This window comes from Porites lutea, chromosome 6 (genome assembly GCF_958299795.1).
Source record: "Porites lutea chromosome 6, jaPorLute2.1, whole genome shotgun sequence".
Classification (NCBI taxonomy): Eukaryota; Metazoa; Cnidaria; class Anthozoa; order Scleractinia; family Poritidae; genus Porites; species Porites lutea.
Window position 1 is genome coordinate 16,941,904 of NC_133206.1, and position 24,190 is coordinate 16,966,093.

The following is a 24,190-nucleotide window of genomic DNA, read 5'->3' on the forward strand; positions in this document are numbered from 1 at the left end:
AGCTGGAATTCAAGTTTTTTTTTTTCAAGCCCTGTAGTATTAAGTACGAAATATTTGTCAGGAGGGACCATTTTTGAGTTCCTAAGACCCTTGAACTCCTTTCAACATGTGGTCAACACTCCTAGCACCCTGCAAAGTTCATATTTCCGACCAAAACGCAAATTAAAACTACCAGTCTATCATTCCTTGAATCAAGACCAGGATGACAGAGTTCAATCAGTTAGGACTTAACTGTGAGCAAGTTATTTCATTCAGAGATATTTGGTCCTGGGTAATAACAAGCAGTATGCAGTTCAAGTATTTTTGCCAGTTACCTAGCCCTTGTAGCAGGCACCAGTTTTTTTAGGCCAAAGGGAGAGATTGTGACAGAGGTGCTTGTCAGAAAATTTCTATAACACCCCTAAAAGGCACCAGAATCTTGTTTTATGGGCGTATCCCAAATTCATTTCTACCCCCTAAGAGGTACCAAAATGAATTCAACAACAACAAATTGTATAACTGCATGGCACTACAAATTTTCTTGAGGATTTTTTTAAAGTATCATATTTACTCGAATAGACGCTGCGGCGTTTATTTCATTTTTCACGATCCAGCTGCGGCATTTATTCGAGGGTGGCGTTTCTTCAAAAATCACTTTATTCAGTACTAAATATCGTACTACATATGGTAACTTTTTTACTAGGTAACAGTAACGAATCTCAATATATAAATGTCGTTCATTTTGTCTATTCAATTGTGATTTTTACACAAAGTTAAACTTCTGTTTCAACATCACTGTCCTCCTCGTGGTCGCTGGTTTAAACTTGAAATAGACTTTTCTTTAATAATTATTATAAATCATCATTTCCTCAAATAAACGCCGCACCATAGATGCGGCGTCTATTAATATTTTGAGTCTCAAGTGCGGTGTCTATTCGGGGGCGGCGTCTATTCGAGTAAATATGGTATTGTCATAAATCTAGAAGCGTATCATTTTTAACAGAATACTGAGACAACTCTGGCAGCAGTCATTTTAGGTTTTAGCTCCCTAAGCTGTGCCAATCCACAAATTTTAAAAACCCCTAAAAGAAAGATACTATGAGCACCCTCGTCACATTTATAGGGGAGTACCCACCTTCCCTGGGTTTTCCCCTCTTTTGCTATGTAGGACCTAATCAAATAATTAACTTAATGCCTGCCACACCGGCTACCAGTTACCCTAGTTTGCATGCAGACATCCCCTGTTTGCAATGAAGTGAATATGGAGTTGACATCTGCACAGGATACAAATTGTACAGTTTATTTCATGGAAGGGGTACTATGTAATATGCTGAAAGTTTAATTTGTAGCTGTGCATGCCACTACACAGTCACTACCTTTGATTCATGCTTATTCTTTTTACAGGCTTAGAACAACATTATCAACACACCTTTTAGTAAAATGAGATGTCGAGGCTTAATAAAAATCCTACACTTCTCAAAATCCAATTTTCGATCTGGAATGCATGGACACCTTTGAATGAGTTCTTAAGAGCTCCTAAGTGCTTTGTGGGTAAACAAATTACAATAGATAAAAAATTGCAATTTTTACAATATTATTGCTATATGTCTAACTAGGATAAATTAACTCCATCTGAGGTTCAGACGAGACAGCTTTGGATGACTTTATTGTCTGGTTTGGCTGACATAACTTTGGGTGATATTTTAAAGATACACATATTTTGGTCTTACTTGGTGATCTGTAAAAATCTTTGAATTTGCGAGAAAGTTGCTAATACATATTTTGTGTGTTCTTATCAGAACCCCAGTCCTTCACATCATTCAACATTTTTGCAATTTACCATACATTAAATTAATAGACGTGAATTAATTATTTTCCTTGGTTTCTTGTTGGCTTCCTTCATTCTGAAGGACTTTCCCCAGTTGACGCTGAGTCCTGTAAATGAAGCAAATCAATGGAAATGCTAAATTCCATAGCTCAAAGGGAGTTTTCTTGACTCTGCAAGATTGAGCACCGCTACCTCCTTTTGAACTGTGGAAACTAGTGCCTAGCGATTAATCCAAACTACCCTGCTTAAGCTATTTTGTAAGCAGAGCTTTTCTTTTGCTTGCTTAATTTTGGCATACTCCATCAAGAAGACAAATTTAAAGGAGGCAAGAATCATGATAAAACTGTGACAGTTTCTAATTCTTCACTTATTAAATATCTTAATATGAATAGCCATGTCCTCTTCTACATACCCTGGCTCCAGAGTTCCATTCTCGAAATACCTAAGATGAAATAAACGGTGCTCATGCCCCAGCTTCGCTGCGAAATATCAGGAATTAGACAGAAAAAAGACCCTCTGGAACCCAGGGTATCTTATACAAGATACCCATTTTTAAGCATCCAATCAAAAGCATCATGTCATTGGCCCCTTTCTATAGCCTGAAAACAAGCTCTTCTAAGAGGCCCTAAAGGGCCTGTTTATATGGAGGTGGGGGACCCCATATAGATGAGGTTACATTTTGCGGGTCACCCCACCTATCATGTAAACGTGATCAAATTAAAATGAGAGATTATATGGACAGGCAGGTTACCTCACCTACCTGGGGTTCCCCACCTCCATGTAAACAGACCCTTAGTGGGAAAGGGAAGAGAAACTCCCCCCTCCTCCTCCAGAGAGTGTTCGCAAGCTTCCTAGAGGGTGGGTGCTATTAATTCTATATTTGACGGGGTACCCTTTTCTCCTGGCCCCGGTAGTTCAAACGTTAGATAACGCTATCCATCGGATACCTGGGCCTACCTAGAGGTGTGAGTTTCCAGACAAACCCAATGCACCCTTGCTACCTTTATACCCATGCCAGCACGCTCAGTTCTGTCTCATGGAATCATCACAAATTAAAGTCGTCTACTTCGAATTTCGACTTCACTTTGTTTTAAAACTTCATGCAATTTAGAATCTTAATAATGTCTTTATAAACGTACGTACATTGACATGAGACTAGGATAATGGCGTCCCTTTCTTGAGGCCAACTTCCGAGTACAGGGAGAAAAAAAGGTGTCTGTTGGACTCATTAATACCACATTTGATCTACAAAGTAAAAGAGAATAGTAGTATAAGTCTCAACTTTACAATAAGCGTGATTAAGATGGCGAAACTTTCGGAAGAAGTCCACTGCAGCTGGGTTTACATAAACTTAACTTCAAGAATTATGACCGTTGGTTGTTATTATTATAAGCTTACACTACTTTTTGAAGTACGAACCTTGACGAACAAAATGGTGAATTTTCTGTTCCCTTCGGCAAAGATTTTTGATCTGCTGTTGAATCTTTGTTCTCGTTTGGTTGAGCATTATTGTTTCTTAGGACTTGACAGTTTTCCATTTTCCTTTTTATAAGTAAACGAATGTCATGTAGTGATCACCAGTTCCAGCGAAAAACTTGAAAATGAGCGCTTTTTTTCCATATTTGGAGAATAATGCCATATTTGGAACAAGTTGGCTTGAGGGAATTGGGGAAGAGGAATATGGAGGACGTGCTTCATCAGTTTGGAGGAGACAATCTAAATAACTCGGGAAAAAAGGTACTTTCACATGGTTTAGTAGCTTGTATGCGACAAATAATAACTAAAAGTATCTTTATAATCCATCAGGTGTAAGATTTCAATCAATGTCAAAATACTTGCGTGCCCCGGTCGCTGCCATAATGGTAGCGTGTCATAATCATTCAACTTGAACCTTGGTGTTATAATTCAACTTAAGTTTACCTCGCATAGGTGGTAATTACAATCCTCGGGAGAGAAGCGAAGTGTGATGATTGTGGACTGATGGAAAGTAAAGAAAACGTAAAGAAATGATTGGCTGAAAGAGTTACCAAAGTGCGCCCTTTACGTGACTGTAATTACATGAAATACTTGGATGCAGTGTCATGCTATTTAAGCTTTAAAACTTACAATGTAGAGCTTTGTAAGGATAGCAACTGCGATACTCCATGGATCAGGGAATCTGGTACCCCTGTTAAGTGTCAGAATTTGTACTGGATTGAGGGAAAAGTTGGGTGAGGATGAGGTGATTGAAGAACCACATTAAAAATCCTCCTGTACTTTTATTAAATTTGACTAATTACAGGTGAGAAGTATTACAAGGAGTACAAGTGCTGGCATAAGAACTGGAAAATGTTCTTGATAAGAGAGCTACTGATCTTGTATTATGAAATAACAATCAGGCTGAGAAAAATTGCTTGTAGAGACTTCACTCATTCAGAAAATCAAAGTGTGTTTTAACCGATGAGTCAAAGTATTGGTGTGTTGTGACATTTCTTTATGGTTGTTCTGTTAACAGCCATCGTTGCAGACTGGAAATAATTCTCACCTTCTCTAACTCATCTCATTTCAAGCATTTTTACTATTAATTTTGGAGGTTAAAATGTTTCAAAACACATCCACAGCTACACCCAAGCCTGAGAACTCTGGATTTCAAGTGATGGGAATGATCGAATGGGGGCAAAAATGAAAACCCCAAAAAATCCCTAGAGCTTCCAACAAAACCCCAAATAATCCCTGGACCTAAAACTAAACCCCCCCAAAAATTTCCAAGCCTTAAAAATTTACAGAAAGCAGTAAATGATATTACACGAAAAGTTTGGTTGTACTTTATTTGCAAAACTATGCATGGATATCAGATTGTTTTGAATACCCCAAAAAATCCCTTCTTGAATCAAGCTACCCCAAAAAATGCTTGCCAAATGTTCCTACCCAAAGAAATCTCAGAATTGAAAATTACAAACACAAAAAAACCCTTTGATCATCCCTGTCTCTTGAAATCCAGAGAACCCTCCCTGGGCAACTACATCAAACTGCACATTCACGTCCACCATTTGAAATCTGCTCTATGAAACATAATTTATGTTGCCCCTCCGTTAGGGCAGACAATGATCTGAATGGTGGAAATTGACAATAGCAAACCATGCGCCTAGGCATCTTTTTCAACGAAAGGGCGTGAGCTCATTTCCCAAATAGTGGCTGATAATTGAGCCTAGCGTAACCTCTGTTCACTCAGCTTTGCTGTTTCATGGTCAAACTTGCAGGACTCTGATATGATGAGCAAACCATACCCAACACAACCAGACCTTCCTCATAGTCAGTATAATCCAACAGCATATCAACAGCCTGATTACAGCCAGTTTGATCTGGTGAGAGCCACGCAGTATGGCATCTTTGACAGGTGCCGTGAATTGATTGAGAAAGAGGGTGTTGATGTCAATACACTGGACAAGGAAAATGTTTCAGCTCTACACTGGGCAGCAATCAACAACAGAATAAGGATAGCTGAGTAAGCACTTATCTTAAGTTGGTGTTTATGTAATCATCCTCTCAACTTGTTCCTTGTCTGTTAGTTTTTCTAATTTCGTAAAAAAAAATTGTCACTATTGAAAGAAATTTCAGTCAGACAGGGACAGGCATTGTTTTCTTTTTTTTGTGTTTATACATGATATATACTGGTTTCCAAACAATAATCATGCAATCACTGTTGAGCTTAAGGGTGAACAACTTTTTCACTTCTTATGTTCTTAGATAGCACTTCTCCTGGAGATGTTGTTCGCAATAAGAACTAGTTGAACTGTCCAACAATAACCTGTGTTTTGATCAACAAAATTTCACTATTCTGGTTAATAATTTGGTAATCCTAGATTGAAATCAACAAATCTAGATTGAAATCCATCTAACTGTAGTTTTTGACTTCTTAGAAACCAACAACAATGATGATGACAATAGTGATTAATAATAAATACTTATTCTCTCCCCTTTTAAGGGGCTTTGTAAGAATAAGTTTTCCTTTTAAATTACCAACTAAAGAATAAATCCAGCTCCGGTCAGAGGGAACTTGAACCCAGGATGTTCCCACTGGGCCCTGCATCCTGTACTTAAAACTCTGCATTTATTGACAGACCTACTTCTACTTCTTCTTCCGTTCAGGTACTTTGTGTCAAAAGGTGCTACTGTAGATCAGAAGGGAGGCATATTAAATGCCACACCATTACACTGGGCTGTCAGGTAAGAATCTAGTTACCTGAAAACACTTTTTATGTTAAAAATGTTGTTACACTTTTTACTGCCATGATTCAGTTAACCCTTGAAGCTCCTATATCCACATACAAATTTTCCAGTCTGATCTCCATATTTTGCCCAACAGAATTAGTTGAGATGACCAAATAATTTCCCCTTTGATGATCACTTCATTGATTCTCATAATCTTTTCCCTTGATTTGTATTGATATTGTCGTGAGAAAGTTGGTTTTGGTCATTCTTGGGACAAAAAGGCTAAAAACCAGTTTGGTCATAGCATTTGCTGACATTTTTTCGTGTGGGCTTGTTTAAATGTGGCTAAATGGAATTTAGGCTAAGTTAAACACAAAGCAATGCTGGCCATTGGTTTCTCCCAGGGCTGGTGCGTTGGGGGGCCGGGGGTTGCCTGCAGGGGTTTCACATTTTTTACAGCATGGCTTTGGATGTCAAGTCATTTTGCATTTGTGTTGCGCTATTGGGCAGTTTTTTCGCTAGTTTTTTTTTTTACCCCCAGCCCTCCCATCCCTCTTGGCTTGGTAAGTATGTGGTAAGTATCTTAGTTTCCACTGTTTTGGTGGTTGCAGCTGACAGGGTTGTCATGGATACCCTGCGTGTTAGGCTCGGTTTGATTTGTGGCTTCACCTTCCTTTCAGGCACCATTCCCAAAGCTCATCTATTTTTCATGGGTTTAATGTTCTTTACCAACTTTTTTTTTCTATTAATTTGCAGGCAAGGTCATCTTGAAATGGTTGTGTACCTCATGAAGCAGGGTGCAGATCCTGCTTCACTTGATATTGAAGGTAGTGTCACTTTGGAACTCTCCTTAAAGATGTGTATTGCAGTGTGAACACTAAAACTAGGACACATTGAAGAAGATTGTCTAATCACAATGTTTTCTGAAAACAAAAGATTCTGAAGTTTTTTTTTCAAACAGACCAATAAAATTCAAGGTTCAACTAAGCAACCATTGAAGACCGTTTGAACTTACCTGATCTCTCAGGAAACAGCACTCAAATAATGAATGTTGTTGGTCCTTTTGCACAAAAAAAACTTGTGAATGTTTTGTTATTAGAAAATGTTGTGATTGGACAATCTTTTTTTAAGTGTCAGCACCGTAAAAGTACTAAGATATCTTTAGTTAATATTTTGTTGCTGAATACATTTTGGTAAACATCTCCTAAAAAATCCTGAATGTTTTGAAAATAAATCATAATCAGTATTTATTATTGTTGTTCATGATGGATGGGGCAGAAGATTTTTTTTCTAGTCACAAATTTGGAGAGTAATCTCCAGAAATTGTTCCCCAAAGTAGAAATTTTAGCTCATTGCCACCTTTATCAGGCACTGTTTCATGCCCTTCAACAGTGTGTCATCAACACCAGGAAAGTTTAAAACTCTGGCTTTGTTTTCTGTTAATTTCCTTTGCGTACTTACTTTTCACCCTGTTCTGCACTTGGAGAGAAGGAATTGACAAAGATGATGACCTAAAAAGTAACAACTGTGTCGTTATACAGGCAAATGTGTTAAAGTAATGATTCACAAATTACTTTTGTAATATCTCATTCAATTATTCAATTGTCTTAATAGGTTGTAGTTGTTTGCATGTTGCTGTTCAACATAGTCAGATGGGAGTAGTTGCATATTTAATTTCAAAAGGAATGGTATGTATTCCCTTAGTGAAATACTGTAGCCTTAACAGTGTTTTTCTTGAGCAAATGGGTCAAAGAAGTAAAGGCACAGTGTATATGTACAACCCTTGTCAAAACATCTTGGGACACTTGAGGAAATTAGGCACAAAGATGCACTTTGCTAAATTAACTCATATTCTACCTCTTAAAAAAGCTTTGGGATGTTATAAGGGGCTATTTCCGCTGTCCCCCTCTCTCCCAAGCAGTGTTGATTGTGTTGAATTAAAACTTGAATGTATAACTTCAACATTGCACCGATGGGGGGAGGGAAGATGCCTCAATTTGACAAGCTATTGCGTTAGTGTCCCAAGAGTTTTGACCAGGGTTGTAGTTGTGGGGTATTGAACACAATAGGAACTGTGAAGACATCTTAACCATATATTTGTGTGTCCGTGGAACAATATGAGACAACAGCTTTGGTTTGTTTCAGGATGTTGATCAGCTTGACAGAAATGGCATGTCACCGCTAATGTGGGCAGCTTACAGATGTTTTGGGTGAGTAGAGTACAGTCAAACCTCTCTGTGTGACCACCTCTCATTAGCAACCAGCTATCCAAACACCAAAATTTTTTCCAGTCAAAGCCCTATAGTTTAGAAGCTCTCTTAAGTGACTGCAACCATGTAGGGCTGATGGTTTTACAATTTTCTATTGTTTTAACCTCTTGTAAGCAGCCACTTGACTCATGGCCTTATCTGTTTGATCGCTGGGTGTACTACACTACTCATGATCAGAGTATGTCAAGAACTTTTAGTGAGAACATGGAACTATACATATCGCAACTTAGAAATTGCATGCAATTACTCTTTCTTTTGGGATCTCCTCTTGAAAGGGGACCCCTATGGACCTATACTCGGAAACAACCACTAACTCTTCACATTTTGGTGGTTACTACAGGAACCTCAACTGTTTAATTGATTTATACTACTGCATGAGAAATTTCTGCAATTTGATTGGCTCAGAGCAGTCGTATTTCAGCTAAATTTGAAATACCTACATGTGAAAATTACAAACCTTTTGTGGGTAGTAGTACAAACAAATAATACCATGATTTGTATGTGATATTTGGCATAAATACCACTTGCGATATTTCAAAATTGTCTCGAATTTCACTCGCCTAACTGCTCGTGAAATTGCGTGTAACAATTCCGAAATATCACTCATGGTATTTATGCCTAATATTTCTACAAATCATGCTATTACTTATACTAATTACCACTAAAAACTGCCATGGTGAGTTGGGCTCCATCTTTAAATATTATTATGATTATGATTTTGATGATGATTATGGTGATGGTGATGATGCATAAATAGAGGATATTACATGACCACGTGGAGATATGAAATTTCTCTTCTACCACACCCTAAGAAAAAAATTGCAGTGAGAATTTAATGACTGTGACATGTATTTGAATCCTGTAGATAAACCATTCTTCTTAGTGCTCACCAAACAGTAGAATGTTATCAACAGTGAAATCTCTAGACTATAAGTTTGTCATAACATGCAAGTACTTAACCACGGAGACATACATGTACAGCAGATTCAAGGATGATAGGCCACTAAAACTATAATGAAACGCTAATTAATCAATATCATTGCTATTAAAGAAGACAAGGAGAGAAAATTGATCTACATTTACACAAACAGATCATTTACAGTTTTAGAGTAATCCTTTTGCTGCTTTTTTTCCAATTATTTTAGGTTGGAGTTGACAAGAATGCTTCTAACCATGAATGCTTCAGTTCCCCTGGCAGACAAATTTCACAAAAATACTGGTAAGACTCTCAGTAAATTTTTTTAGTCTAGGTTGATTCTCAGTTTCCTTTGTCTCCTGGGGCTAGAAAACTAAGGAAATTGAAATCAACCTAGGTTAAATCAAAATTAGCCTGAAATCAAGTTTTACCTTTTATTTATTTATTTTTATTTTAAAAAAGTGTAAAACATCACACATTTTATTTACAACATATACTAACTATGAAAATACTATTTACAATTAATTCACTTTAAAAAAACTGTTTCGTCAAAACACTATTTACAATTCCCTTTGTTAAAAAAACACTTAGTTTTGATTAGAAAAAAAATTCATTTCATTAAATAAAAATTATTCAAATTAAGAACATTTCATTTCAATTAAAACAATTCATTTCGAATAAAAAAAGAAGAAACTATTTTCAAGGTCAATTGCATTCTTACTTAGATAATCACTAAAAAAAAATCACTAAAAAAAGAGGAAAATTAAATAGCATTCACAATGCGTTAATGACAAATATTTGCCATTTAAAAGTAAGGAAACACATCAATAGTCCAATCAAGTTTTAATCAAGTTTTACCTGTAACAATAGTGAGTTTATGCAACAGGATGTTAGAGGGAAGAGGACAGCAAAACGTTTGTGTAACAAATGTGACAGGGCTATCACATTAATGTTTTGTCCTGATCTTCACTTAACATTACTGTGTTCTTGTTTTATACAAACGTTTTGTGTAAAGGAAGGTGAAGTTTGGTGGAAATTTTTCAAACATACTTACTGTCACACAAGGTTTTGCTGTATTCTTTCCTCTGCTATACTTTTGTGTAAATTCACTATTACGAATTGGTGCCTCTGCACCAATAAATTATGGCATTTTTAAGGCTGTTTGTGGGTTTTTTGTCCATTGACAGCTTTGCACTGGGCAGTGATGTCAAATAATCATAATGTCATTAGAGCACTTTTAAGGGCTGGTGCCAGCATGGATGCGTTAAATGCCGAGGTATGGAATCTTTTCAATGTATTATTATTGTTGTCAGTTTACTAGTCTAAGTGTAGTAAAAGTGTGGGTCATGTTTCTTGCCACAAGAAGCATAAAACAAATTCATTGTATTTGCTCGAAAAGATCACCACCCTTGAATAAGTGGCACTCTTAGGAACCAAAATTCCCTGTATAAATACTACATTCTCCATGCAGCAATGTGACAATTGTTGATTTTTGACTCCGTTAATGCTGAACTGTTAATATGGCTGATATTGTAATTTTGATACTGTTATTTAACAATGAATGAGGCTGAGCATCTTATGAAGAATTGTGGAGATTGAGGAGGGTGTTATCCGTCGAGGCTGTAGGCTGAGGCAGGTAACACCTTCCGAGATCTCTATAATTCTTCTTATGATACAAAAGCTGAATTTAATAATATTGTTTTATTATTAATTCAAAATAATTCCTAGGTTAAAAACATAGCTAAAACATGCTTACCTCCATCGATGTTAAGTTCATCTTTGATAGTGCACATTTAGGGTTGTTCAGCTCTGCAAATATTCTCCAAATAGCAGATTTCGCCATTCAAGTTGTCTTCTTGTTGTTCTTGCCATGTTTTTAGCTACTATTTCGCCTGGTTCTTACTCTTTAAACGAGTGAAATGTCCGCCATTTTGTTTTCACAACCAAAACAACTCAACCTTATCCCCAGGTCTTCTCGGTTAACGGTGCATTAAACTGCAAGAAAGCTGCACTTTTGACGTCATTGGTTCATTTATCGCAAAATTCTTCCAAATTTGGTCATCCGTAGCTGGTTATGGTGAATTATGCATGTGCTTTTAGCCAATCAGAATCGGGAAAGTAGTTTGGATGAATAATAAGGTCAATTATTTGGATCTGGAAAGGGACACCACCTTTAGAACTAACTTGTATTAAATTCAAAGGATGGAAGAGGAAAGAAATATATTTTTCTTAGTATCAGAGTGATATGGGAAGTTTTAAATAAGGTCCCCTCCTAAATGGGCCCCGCCCAAATTGGTGATCTTGTTCAAAATGTGTTTATTTCAATCCTTTGATATCAACTTTTCATCTGTTAATAGGGTCAGTCACCTTATGATCTGGCAAAACAAAAGAAAAGCAAATGGATTTTGATGCAAATGGACTTAATGGCAATGGATAAAGGGAAAGGAAAACCAGTATTTTTACAAGCATTGACAAGAGATAAGGTAGGACTTTATAAAGGTGGAAGGGGGGGGGGGTGGGGGGATAGGGGGCTTTGGTAAGCTGTAAGGAAGATTTTGGGGTATAAAGATTTTTGGCATTTTTCCATTTTTTTTGGGGGGGGGGGGGAATAATATGCCAAGATGATTGAGTGCTGTCATAATCTTGGAAGTGGTTACATCAAATATGGAAACAACTCTAGGAGGTGCACTGCCTGGGGAACGGCGGGGCTGATACTCCCCTTTATCTATAACAAGGATCTGTGTTAGGAAATTTCAAAAATACCCCTAATGCAACCTGGAGCTCTTTTTGATTGGTGGGCATTAAGAGGTACCAGTTCTAGATCAACCAATGAACTGGCCTTGACAGCAGGTCTTAAAGTCCAATAATTGAACTTAAGGATGTACTGTCGGGTGAGCTGAAAAATGAGGGGTTTTGTTTTATATTGTTATAAAACAAAACCCCTCATTTTCAGCTCAATATCCCACATAGTCCCAAGCAACTGCAAATTTTAGGCCCAAAAAGGGATTACATTCACTCCCACCATTTTTTTATGGTCATTCCCCAATCCAGGTGCACTGTTGCCATGGTTTTATATTGAACTTCACAATTGGAGGTCCAACATTTTCTCTCAATCTTTGCCCCAAGTATATAAGACAGCAAACTCCCCAATTTTTACTCTGTCCTTACTTAGCTGTTTATATTATTTTCATGCTACAGAAACCCGGTAGCTTTGGCTGCGGCAGCCCACTGGGGTCATATAGTGCTAATTTTTGGCTTTCTTTTTAGGTTGCTCAGCGTTATGTTCAGATAGGGCTGCCCTTCTTTGTACTATTTGGTGTTGGAGCAATCTTGGAGTTTTCATCTTCTTGGGTTATGTCACTACCTCTTCTATGTGCCCTAGGAATAATAACTCATTATGGACTGAAGTAAGTTATTAACCCTTTAAACCCTAAGATCAAAATTTGAATTCTCATTTGTTGCCCCCATTCATTTCCTACAGAAGAAGTGGGGAGAAGTTGATAAAATATCAAGCAAATTCATCTTGTTTGATCATGTCTGTAATTCTCATGACCACTCTGTTTTACAAAGCATTGATATTACAAGGAGAAATTTGATGCTGATCACTCTTAGGGCTTAAAGGGTTAAAATAATGTAACAACATTGTATCTATTCTATTTAGAAAGAGTTTTAAATTGAAAGGAAAAAAGCTTGTTAAAAGAAGAATGTTGGAAAATGAAACAGTTAATTTCAGGTCAATAATGTAATGCACATCATCACCACAGTGTAAACTAACATCAGTCTTGGTCTATGCAATGTTTGCTTTGATTTCCAAACCATTTCTGCCAAAATGCATCAAGTTTTGAAAGCTCTGCAATACTATGATGACAAATCACGCTGAAACTGCAGCTAGTTTTCAATACACTTTCAATTTTTATTGCAGGTTTGTGTAACTAAAAAAATGTGTACAAATAGGTCGTTAGTGGTCTTTTCAGTTGTATACATTTATTCTTTAACCTACGTTCTTGGTCACCAACCAAAACTTTTGGGCAAATTTTCTTCTGTTGTCCTATGTAGAACTCTTGATGTTTTAACTCTTCCGTTGTTGCTGTTTACAGATTGTTCATGTTAAACTTTTATGATAACAATACCGCGGTCTTTGGCTGGACCCTTGCCACCAAAGCTTACCTTTACTACAACATTTTCACTGTTCATTTACATTATATCCTTTCCAATGTTACTGTTTTCTTGAATTTTTTGATCTGACTAGTAACTTATTAAACTTATAATTAATTTATGCATGTTTGCAGATTTTTTCAAGGGGGCCAGCCCTCAAGCCTTATTCCCTTAGGTGTATATTTAGCTACTAAAGTCTACAAATATTCAACTTGGTTTCTCTTTTTCTGGCCCTATATCCTTTAAGAATTTATTGAATGGATAATCATAATTCATGATGTAGATAATTTTTAAAATCTCTTTATGCAAGATTAAAATATCAGATATCTGCACACCGGTACCTGACTGGTTAATTAAACACCAATAACTATTTTATTATTATAACTTTTTTTAACCAACACTAACAACACCTTTCGTGAGAAAAAAGAGAAAGAGAAAAAATTGATCTTAAACCTTAAAAATCCGTACTAACATCGTATTGTATCAATATTTTTTCATCTGAGGTGATATTTTAAGCAATTGTGAGTAAGGGAATGTCTCAGTTCTAACTCATTTAATTATACATTTAGATAATCATCCTAACAAATTTAATATATCGGTAACATGTCTCTGGACCATAAACGCTGAATGGAATTAATCTGTTTTCCACATTTAATACAATATAATGTTATGTAAAAGCCTTCTTTTAACTGTGAAACTCTGAAAAATTTTACACCAGCTTACACAGTTTCAGATTTAAATATCTGCTTGGTCCCCAATGCACAAGATATACCTCAAAAACTAATCTCATCATCAGTTTGACTTTGTCATTTTACTGCTGCACATGATGTCAGTCTATAGGGTCATTCAACATTTTTCTCTGTGTTTTCTTTTTACTTAACTCTCTATCTTTATTTGCTGCTGTATTATGCTCCTTTGTTTATTTTATTTTTTTTCATGATAACTGTTGCTTAACAAGTTACTGGTAATTTCCTTAACCACTTCCCACATGTAAATACTCCAATCATCTTAGCATCTTTCTTTATAACCACTGTTGGCCTGTACTACTGTTTTTACAAGTCATGGAAGGTAGATCCTGGGTACCTTCACACAACATCAGCTGAAAAACACAAGGTAAGACATCTTTTGGTATTCAACATAATACACTGATATTCTGAGTTAAAAAAAAGGTGCTAGCCGTAGTTCAAAATAGTGTCATATTCTGGTCATTCTCGTAAGTATAGTTGGATTTTACAAATGAAGAGTCATTTATTTTAATGAGGTACAATAATTTATTTTTAGTCCTAGACTAAATGCATAGTATAGTAATAATTACTATAATATATAATAATTAATAATCAATTATTGATTATTGTTGTATTATTGGTAAAACTATTTCTTGTATCCTATAGTCAAGTACTGATTTACAAGGCAAGCCAAGAAAGGATTGCTTCCCTGCTACTTTATGGGTTGGGGCCAGGTTGTTCAAAGCTAGGGTTAAGATAACTCAGGGTTAGTGCAAAATTTGACGTCAGATAATATTATTGTGAAAGCTTAAAAAGCAAATTCAGTTCAATCCTTCTTGTATACAATTTGATGATTGGGTGCTCTAAAGAGAAGAGCAGAGGAAATTATCCAAGAATGTGCTTTTGAACAAAAGAAAAAGAAACTCTGAATAAAATTTAACCCCGGGTTTGCACTAATCTGCCTTTGAATAACTGGGCCCTGGTTATTTCCATACAATTAATGTTGTTTTTATTATCTTTGAAATGTAATGAGGATTCTCTAATTATTAAAATTATTTTGTGCCTGTTCATTAAAAGTGTTATTTGCTTCAATCTGTAACCACTTCAATCGTTGACAATGTAACTGTTCTGCTGTATTTTCTCCCTGCAGACCATTATAGAACTTGTTGAAAAGAATTCATTTAACTTCAATAAGTTTTGTTCAACTTGTCTTGTAAGTACATGATTTTTTTAAGAGAAACATACTCCTTTGTTTTTTGTTGTCGTTGTTCAAAGGTTGCTTGTTGTTTATGGTTTCTTCAGTATGATAATAAATTTCTCCCACAGCTACTGAAACCCATCAGGTCAAAGCATTGTTCTGTTTGTGATCGATGTGTAGCCAAGTTTGATCACCATTGTCCATGGGTAGAGAATTGTGTAGGTGGGTAACAGTTTGTTTTTGCACCCTCAAAATTATTTTTATTGTATCTTCTGCCGGGATGATGTGAATGGGGTGATCACCAAGTGACGTAACATAATAGTTTGATAACACACTGAAAAATACTGGCGTTCTACCATAGTAGCTAACCAACAATAAATACTACCTGGATGACAGGTTTTGAAGGGGAGGGAAAAGGTGAAATTAAGCTGCACAAGAAAGAAGGGAAGGGAAAGGAAGGGAAGTTTGGTAGTCTGCCTATGATTTACAATCCGCTTTCTTGCAGTTAAGATCGGATCATATACCTTCAATTCTCTATTAAGCCCCTGGGGGGCTTATTTAATTTAGCAAAGACAATGGTATCAATTCTCCATAAAGAACTAGAATACATTTATTGGAAAATCTCAAGTACAAGAAGTTGGAGGTCATGCAGCCGAGGATCAAAAACAAATCTTAACTTCCAGTTGGTGAATAAACCATCCCGGATCAGTCCACACAAAGTTTTATAGTCGTGATTGATTAATACAGTCTGTCATTTATTAGTGAAGAATAATTAGGGGAGGGAAGGGGGGCATAAAAGAGAGGGGGGACTTGTTAACTTTCTCCCCCTGAAAAGGGGGGCTTGTTAGAGAGGAGGGGGGGGGGTGCTTAACATAGGATTTACGGTACATCATGTAAAACAATGGCATCTTTGCACGAGCTCTCTTCCTTTTCTCTCACGCAGGTGCGCTTCATGAACTCGCGTGCTGCCCCTTCCCTTGCATTGCCCTTCGACGACATCCCATGCAGGCTAATCAACAATATTTTTTACAAGAAGACTCTTGGCCAAAGGGCATAAATTTGTTTGTTTGTTTTTTTTTTTCAAGTAGGTCTTCGTTGAGTTTGTCTTATTGGGCAAAATGTGAATGATTGTTCTGACTAAGTTGCTCTAACATCTTTAACCTGATCATCAGATGATCTGAAGAGAAGTCACTCAATCGAACATCCGGGTAGTGGGGGGAGTTAATTTATTTTTCTATTTTGTTGTTGTCACAGGTGTCGGAAATCACGTGTACTTCTTTTGGTACTTGTTTTTCCTGTTTCTTATGATTCTCTGGTACATCTATGGCGGAACAGTCTGTAAGTCAAGGCTTCTCTGTTTTTCAAACGTTAACTTGTTTATTTAGTATTGATATTGACCTTATATTTGCTTGCCCTTGGAATCCCTGATCATTTGCCTTTTTAGAAATGAAAAGGGAAATGGAGCCGAGATGTGTCCCGCAATTTTTCCTACGATCGTTACTGGGGACGTGCCGGTCAGCTATTGACCTACCGTAAAATTCCGAGAATAAGGCCCTCCATGTATAGGCCCCTCCAAATATAAGCCACCCAAACTCGTAACGCAAAAAACCCTCCATTAAATCGCCCCTCCAAATATAAGCCCCCCGGGGGTTTGTACTTGGAAATTGCCCTCAAATTCTAAGGAAAACAAAGCAAAAACGGTAAATTTCCTTCCAACTATAAGGCTAGCCCAATTGATTTTGAAACGCAAATTTCCCTCCGAACATAAGCCCCTCCAAGAATAAGCCCCTCAAAAAGGGCCTTTGAAAAATATAAGCCCCGGGACTTATTTTCGGAATTTTACGTTTTCTTTTTTTTCCTGTCCTTAGTCACAATCCCAGAAGTCTTTGCAAAAGTTAACTGGACCCAGTTTCCTTCTCTCTTTTTTAAAGTAGCGAGTGGGCTGTGAACAAGTTTTCTATTGAGATACTCATCTCTCACGCCTCGTTTCACCGGTATCGGGTCGTTTCGCCCAAAGGTCGATTCGCCCCATGCTAGTTCGCCCAGACTAAGTCGATTCGCTCGATATGTATTTGTCGTTTTTTAAGCTTGAGAAAAAGGAATAAGCATGGCGAGACAGTGACTGCACATGTGGAATCCAAGGTTAACCAATAGAACATCTCGGAGTAGTAGGTTCACCGTGTTGTAGAATGTTGTGTGTCATCTGGCGAATCGACTTAAGTCCTAGCAAACGCCTCCGTGCAAATCGGCTTTCTGGCGAAACGACCGCAGTTCGTATCACTAGCCTCTTAGGTTTGATCCCTCTCTTTCTTCTTTACAGCAAGAAGCAAAAAAACCTTCATGTACTTGTGTCACAGCATTTTCATAGACCCCTTTATATGGCATGAATAGTGAATATCATATAAGTCTCACAAACCAGTCAGCAAAACGCACAGACCTGAAAATGGTATTTGTGACGTTCTAATGACATTTTAGTTTTCATTTTTCATATCTGATACTTCGAGTTCCTATATAGAAGGAGCAGAGCTCCCATTTATTACTTCCAATATTTTAAATATACACGTCTCATGGCTTTAAAAATGACAAGAAAACTGTCTGTCTTAGCTATTTATTCATATTAAAAAGACCGACCAGTTACAGCAAAAGGGGATGCGTTGCTTTCTGGTAGGTATGTGAAAGAGGTATCATTTGTCATTGGAAGGTGTGGGAAAGGGGTTTGTCATAAATGGTTTGAAAAAGGCTACGGGGTTGGACCTTGTGGCGGAGCCTCCCCATGCAGATAAAACCTTGTTGAGTACCACATCCCCCGGACTACCAGTTAACCAGTTCGTGAAAACACGGTGCATAACCCTATAGATCGTTTTCACATGACGTCACGGCGGCCATATTTCTGTACAAAACAATAGATTGGCGGTCATGTTTGTGTACAAAAAAAATTCTGTGCAATTGAACTCTTTTCACATGTTAAAACTTTCTTTTATTCCAAGCAATTTGTAAAGCTGCTGACCACCCGAGTTAAAACGATCTATCGTGAAGTCTCTCGCTTTGGGTTTTGGGCTCATGTCAAAGTCCAGCCTTCCCTGAGGAGAATTAAAGTGATGTCTTAGGTTTGGGCCCCGACTCTCCTCCCTCGTAACCTTCTAATCTACTAACTTATGTTAATCTTTGTGTCAGATTATGTTAAAGCGTGCGGTCCGTACCATGAAGGAGTGTGGAATGCTGTTACTCAAAGTGTCTATTGTGCACCTTGGGTATCCTGGGGCTATCTCAACGCCTTGTTTCATGTGATGTGGGTCGGTGCCCTCCTTTTCAGTCAATGTTATCAGGTAGGAAATTCTCTGTGCTGTCCTCTGCGCATTCTTTTGTGCTATTCAGAGGAGCTCATATGCTATCCATGTTATTGTTAGGAGGTAGTTTCTTCCAGGCTCCAAGAGAGCAGTGCAGTCGTACAGTAAAAAGTGGCGCGAAAAATGCGCGGGAGCTTGGGAGACAGAAGGCCGTGCTAATTTTTCCCGCCTCCGCCCCCTGGCCTTCCCCAGATCGCGCGCTTATTATTTTCACTTGGCTTGTTTTATTTTCACGGCGTCCCACTTTTTGAGAGCCTGGCACAGGCTAGTTAGGAGGAGGCACCGTGGCCGAGTGGTTAGAGCGTGGGAATTGCAACCCGGAGTCCCGGAGTTCAAGTCCCGCCCTGACCGCTAACTGGCTTTGTTCACGGTAGTCCCGAGTTCATCTCCTCGGCCTCGCTTGTAAATAGCCAACTGGTTTGCCTCCGGCCAGTTGTTTTTTTTTTGCCCTACTTATGTTGATTTTAGTTATTTGTTTTTGTCCTTATTTTTTTACCACAATGTAAACTGTTGGTTTAGGCCCAGTTCAAACGTTGAACTTTTCATGTATCGAACTTAAAATACCTATTTGGGTCGACCCAACTGATATAAGCTTGACGGTTGATTCAGAACCCGAACTTGATTCATCTATCTTAATTTGTTTTTACTATGTACAATGGTCTACAGTGTTTTACTTTATCAGTGAAAACAAATAACAGTAATTCATGCATTGGGTTCGGCACTTGAAAAGTTCGACGGTTGAAACCAAGTCGCTCCTCAGTCGAAATTCCCATGCGGGCCACTCGATCTTAATTTATGGGTCGACCCAAATAAGATATTTTTGACTTAATTGATTCAAACGTCGATGTTTTTATGTACTTAAAGGGATTAGGGTTCGGTACATGAAAAGGAAGACGTTTGAACTGGACCTTATCAGTAATTGTGTAACCCTTATAAAGTCAATTTTTTGCCGTTGTTGAAATATTCAAATTTTTTGCCAGATATTTTGGCTGGGAATGACCACTAATGAGCGCCTGAATATGACAAGATACCAGCATTTCATGGACAATCACGGAGTCGCACAAACCCCCTTCAGGTAAGTTTAACCTTGTTCCAGCGCAGACAAGGAAGAAAGGTGTTTTTGGTTATGTTCGTACTATTCCGGATCGATCTATGTGCCAGAACAGAAATGCAGATATGGGCCAAGTTGTTCAAAGCTGGGTTAAGATAAGCCAGGGTTAGTGCGAGATTTGAATTCAGATATGAAAGTTAAAAAATCATCTCAGTTTAAATTCTTTCTGTCGACAAGTTGATTATTAAAAGCTTTAAAAATAACAGAGAAAATTATCCGAGAAAAAGCTTTTAAACCCAAGAAAAAGAAACCGGGGTTAAATTTAACCTCGGGTTAAACGCTAATCGGCCTTCGAACAACTGGGCCATGGTATGGTATACCGTATTTACTCGCACAAGCGCCGCCCCTATTGAGCCCTGCATTTGGGACAAAAATGTCGCGGCCCCGATACAATCAAAATCTAAAGGCGAAAATAATTATACTGTAGTTAAAACAATTCTTGGTCGCGTCCAACTTTCAAATAAACGCCACCCTCGAATAAGCTCCGCATTTGAGGTGTGAAAAAGTTGATAAGCGCGTATACGAGTTAATACGGTACATGCGTTGTTGATCAAGCGCGAGGTCAAAATGGCTGAATATTGGCCAAGTTCTTTTTTTCGTTTTTATGGACGGAGAGGAAGTCGAGGTCGATAAAAACTCAAAAAGGAACATGTCCAATATCCAGCCACCTTGATCGAACACGCTTGGTCAGTAAAGGATTTATTAAGTGGCCAAAAAGAGAACTTTCTTCTTGCGGGACCAATGCGGGAAATCCTGAGCGGGCAAGATAGGCCCACCTTGCCCGCTCGGGTAGCCAATCAGAACACAGTATTCGCTTCATCTTGCCCGCTGGTGGATTCAGCCATATAATAAGCAGTCACTACGCCCAACGCCATGCAACGCCCAAGGTTGTTCACACTACTGCTGCATGGCATTCGTTCGACGTTTTCGATGGTAGCATACGTAATTTTCATCCGGCCGGATCCGGTTGCTTGTTCACGTTACACCCTGGAGCAAAAGAAAAAAGATATGGTATAACTGAAGTAGATCACTTTAACGAGCGTCATGTCGCAGAGGCGTTCCAGAACAAGAATTTTACGGAAACTAGGGCTTGCGAACAAGAGACATATCCTGTATGGTTTTCGAGACGTAACAGTTATCTGGTGTGGTATGAATCCCGGGGATACTGGAGGAATTTTTTGTCGAGGGGGATATGCCGCTAGTAACCTTGAAAACTTATCCTTCGAACTGGCCAATCAAGTCGTTTATAGACAAAATCACGGCCACGAAACAAAGATAGATGTTTCGAGCATTACAACTCTATCTTTTAGAGAGAAACTGGAAAAATCTTTAAGAAGTCGTGTTCGAGGTTTTCAAAAGGTTTCATTGGTCCAACCAAGCTTTGTCCTTGACTTTCCTGTATTTCTGCTGTGTTCTTTTACAGTTATTTAACAATTATTCCTCGAGCCCGTATGGGCTCTGAGTCAATAGCCCATGGGGCCAAATGGGCTATTGACTCAGAGGCCATGAGGGCGAGAAGAATAATTGTTTTAGTAAAATCCAACTAGTTGGTCAAAAATATCGAGACAAAACAACTTTAGCTAGCAAAACGCGATTAATCCGCCATTGTTTTGGTTTTCAAAGCCGGCGCTTTTGGCTACTACTGGGCTATAACATATAGCCTAGTAGTAGCTCAACCAATCAAAACGCCGCATTGATAATAGACCACTGGTTGGATTTTACTAAAAACTGTCATCGGATTCTCGATACTTCTTTTAATTCTAAAAGCAGTTGGAAAGTGCTAATCTACTAAGAATATCTCAGCTTTTATTTTTATTAACTTACTTTGCAGTCGGGGTCTTCTTGGAAACATTGCTGACTTTTTGAACGTGAGCCTTTGCGGCCTGGCAAGGCCTTTCCACGTGGACTGGTACCATCAGTATGATACTAACTTGACCAGAAGCCATAAAACAGTATGACATCAATAAATATATCATTCTGGAGCATGCATAGCAACTTGACAAGAAGCTGTAAAACAGCATTAATTCGATATATATCTTTTTGAAGCACGCGTGAATACTTGACAAGAAGCCACACGACAGTGTGAAATCGACATTCGTCACTGTGAAGTATGCATAGCAACTTGAGAAGAAGCTGTAAAACAGCATTAGATCGATATATATCGTTTTGAAACGTGCGTGAATACTTTACAAGAAGCCACACGACAGTGTGAAATCGATATACGTCACTGTGAAGTACGCATAGCAAATAGCAACTTGACAAGAAGCTAAAGGCAGTATGACCCTAGATGTGTTCCATAGGAGTTCATTCAGTAACCATGCTGGCCCTCCCTGCCAGGGAATCAGCACAGGCTCCTTCGTCTCCTCGCTGACAGTATAAATAATCGTTTGCCGCGGGCGGGGAATTGTCGTCTTAAACCGCTTCCGAAATGAGTATGATATTTATTGGAGTTGATCATCCCGGCATTTTCTACCAAATCATACAACAATCCGTATCGTTCTCTCCATTATAGCTTTTTAGTGTGTAAGTATGCAAACAATTTCTGAAAGGTAGATGTTGCGCTTCCTGTTCATGGTATCAACTCACGTTCTGGTCGCAACCATTAGCCTGAATATAAAAGCCCTGCTCCACTACTAGGAGCCGCTGAATGTGTTGAATCGACATCCAAGAAGCTGATACTTTTGGAGTTTCAGGAAAACCCCAGAATCGCTGATATCCAGTATTTGGTATCGGTATTTGGCCCACCGTTTTTATGGTGATACCGTAAACTGCTGCTTGTATGCCCTGGGATCCTACAACTTCATAAGGGGGTTATAAACGGAGGGGCTTATTTATAGCAATACTGATATAAAAAAAAAACGTATTGCATTTACCGGTTTTCATTTACGCTTCAAAATGTCCTAAAAACTCGAATTCCTTTCAATACACTCGGAGGGGGGGGGACGTATACCAGGGGTAGGGGGTGTCTTATAATTGGATGTATTTTTCGTTTACTGGTAGGTGGGCCTTGGCGCGGGGCAGGGAGGGGGTGGGGGGGGGGGGCTTACAAGCCGTGGTTTACGGTCTATAGGCCTTGTGCAGAATTACCGTAATTCATTAATTTCCCTAAGCATCGTTTTGAGATTATCATCTTACGAAGCTTTAAGTTAATCCCATAACGTCTAGGGTGTTGTAGGGTAATGTCTGGTGACAGTCAGCCCCGTCCTAATATGTTGAGAACATTGTGGCCGTGTGGATCAGTAAACAGTCGCAACCTTTAGGTAAAAATTATCACCCCTTTCGTAACAATAGACAATAGGCCCTTTGCAGCGAGTCATTCACGTGGTACAAAAGAGAGAGCAAAAGACGCACTGAGAGAAGACCAAGGGCTCACATCATTTTAAATGGTAGTTTTCCTTTGTTTGTCTTGTCCCAGTGCATCCCTTGCTCTCCAGCGTGGCGGTTTTGGGATCAATTTTAGGTTTCTGGGAAACTGTCCATCTACCCCTCCCCTAACCCAACATTTTGCCCCAAGGGAGACGCAAATGTTAACGTTGAGTTAGGGGAGGGGTAGGTGGACAGTTTCCCAGAGACCTAAATTGATCACGGTTTGTACCGTGTGCATGACCAGCTGCAAAGGGCCTATTAGTTACACTGTGTATGCACAAGTACAAAAGTACAAGAAATTTTTGGTAATTTTGTGAAAAGTTTTACGCAAATTTTGTGGCGCTTCGTGTTACGGTTTATATTCTCGTTACGGTGTATAGTCCATTTGTATTACAGCAAAAGAATTTGGTACATTCTCGTCCTCATAGCAACGATCCTTTTGGCCTGCCCCTTGGATTGAGAAATTTTGTGTTGTCACATGACCATACGATTCGTCGTGCCACAGAGATGCCAATTATGTGCCAGAGCGAGCTTTGTTGAAATTAGACCACGTTATCGTTCTTTCATAATAGGGCGTTATACTATAGCCCCATTCACACCAAAGCTCAATTACGTTAAAAAACTGTTTAGTTAAACACGGTTTGAAATTGTTTCCTTCATGAAAGCGGCTGACTGACTCAAGTTGATTGCAAATTTAGTGCAAATTACAAAACATGATCAATTTCATTTGAATCCTGCGTAGGACCCTGTGTTCCTGTTTTCCGATTCTGTTTTTCATTTTGTAAAAAAAACCTCGTTTAATTAAACATTTTTTAGTTGTGTGAATGGCGTATATATCAAGCGTCCTCTTCCTTTTGCTCGCGATCAAGGTCAACAGACCTTTTTACCGATACGGCGGCCATATTGAATTAATTCGATTTAAGGAGTATTATAGGATGCCCAGGGGGGCATGAGCACATTTCGTTTGTATTTTCGGGCGCTTTTCGGGACATTGTTTCTTAAAGTTTTCTTAGAATAAGATTGTAATGGGAAAAAAGATCCTTGTGCCGTGTTTGGATGTAATAATGATCGCCTTTTTCTAGTTTAGTATTAGAAGTATGGTCT

General features: G+C 38.4%; 1 protein-coding gene and 1 long non-coding RNA gene across 3 annotated transcripts; one reads left to right on the forward strand and one right to left on the reverse strand.

The window, feature by feature from the left end:
- Positions 1-1,258: 1,258 nt before the first annotated feature.
- On the reverse strand, positions 1,259-3,379 carry LOC140941676 (uncharacterized). Its single transcript, XR_012166490.1, has 3 exons — positions 3,227-3,379; positions 2,951-3,052; positions 1,259-1,914 (listed from the first exon to the last, which is right to left on the reverse strand). It is a non-coding gene; the product is annotated as an uncharacterized lncRNA (long non-coding RNA).
- Positions 3,380-3,472: 93 nt separating this feature from the next.
- LOC140940765 (palmitoyltransferase ZDHHC17-like) lies at positions 3,473-21,991 on the forward strand. Of its 2 annotated transcripts, none has more exons than XM_073389727.1 (18): positions 3,473-3,544; positions 5,047-5,291; positions 5,936-6,013; positions 6,755-6,825; positions 7,613-7,686; positions 8,144-8,208; positions 9,414-9,487; positions 10,372-10,460; positions 11,542-11,667; positions 12,452-12,591; positions 13,282-13,385; positions 14,328-14,452; positions 15,215-15,277; positions 15,391-15,484; positions 16,517-16,600; positions 18,437-18,588; positions 19,590-19,684; positions 21,552-21,991. In XM_073389727.1, exons 1-18 carry the CDS (start codon positions 3,488-3,490, stop codon positions 21,676-21,678), a joined length of 1,863 nt encoding a protein of 620 aa, XP_073245828.1. In that variant the 5' UTR covers positions 3,473-3,487; the 3' UTR covers positions 21,679-21,991. The 2 variants fall into 2 exon arrangements, with proteins under 2 accessions (XP_073245828.1, XP_073245830.1); XM_073389729.1 differs by lacking the exon at positions 13,282-13,385 and adding an exon at positions 13,474-13,574.
- The last annotated feature ends 2,199 nt before the right edge of the window (positions 21,992-24,190 follow it).

Coding starts and splice junctions, on each gene's coding strand:
- LOC140940765 (XM_073389727.1), top strand. CDS start 3,488: ATGGAGGACGTGCTTCATCAGTTTGGAGGAGACAATCTAAATAACTCG. Junction 12,592..13,281: donor ATAACTCATTATGGACTGAA/GTAAGTTATTAA, acceptor TGCTGTTTACAG/ATTGTTCATGTTAAACTTTT. Junction 13,386..14,327: donor TTTCACTGTTCATTTACATT/ATATCCTTTCCA, acceptor ACCACTTCCCAC/ATGTAAATACTCCAATCATC.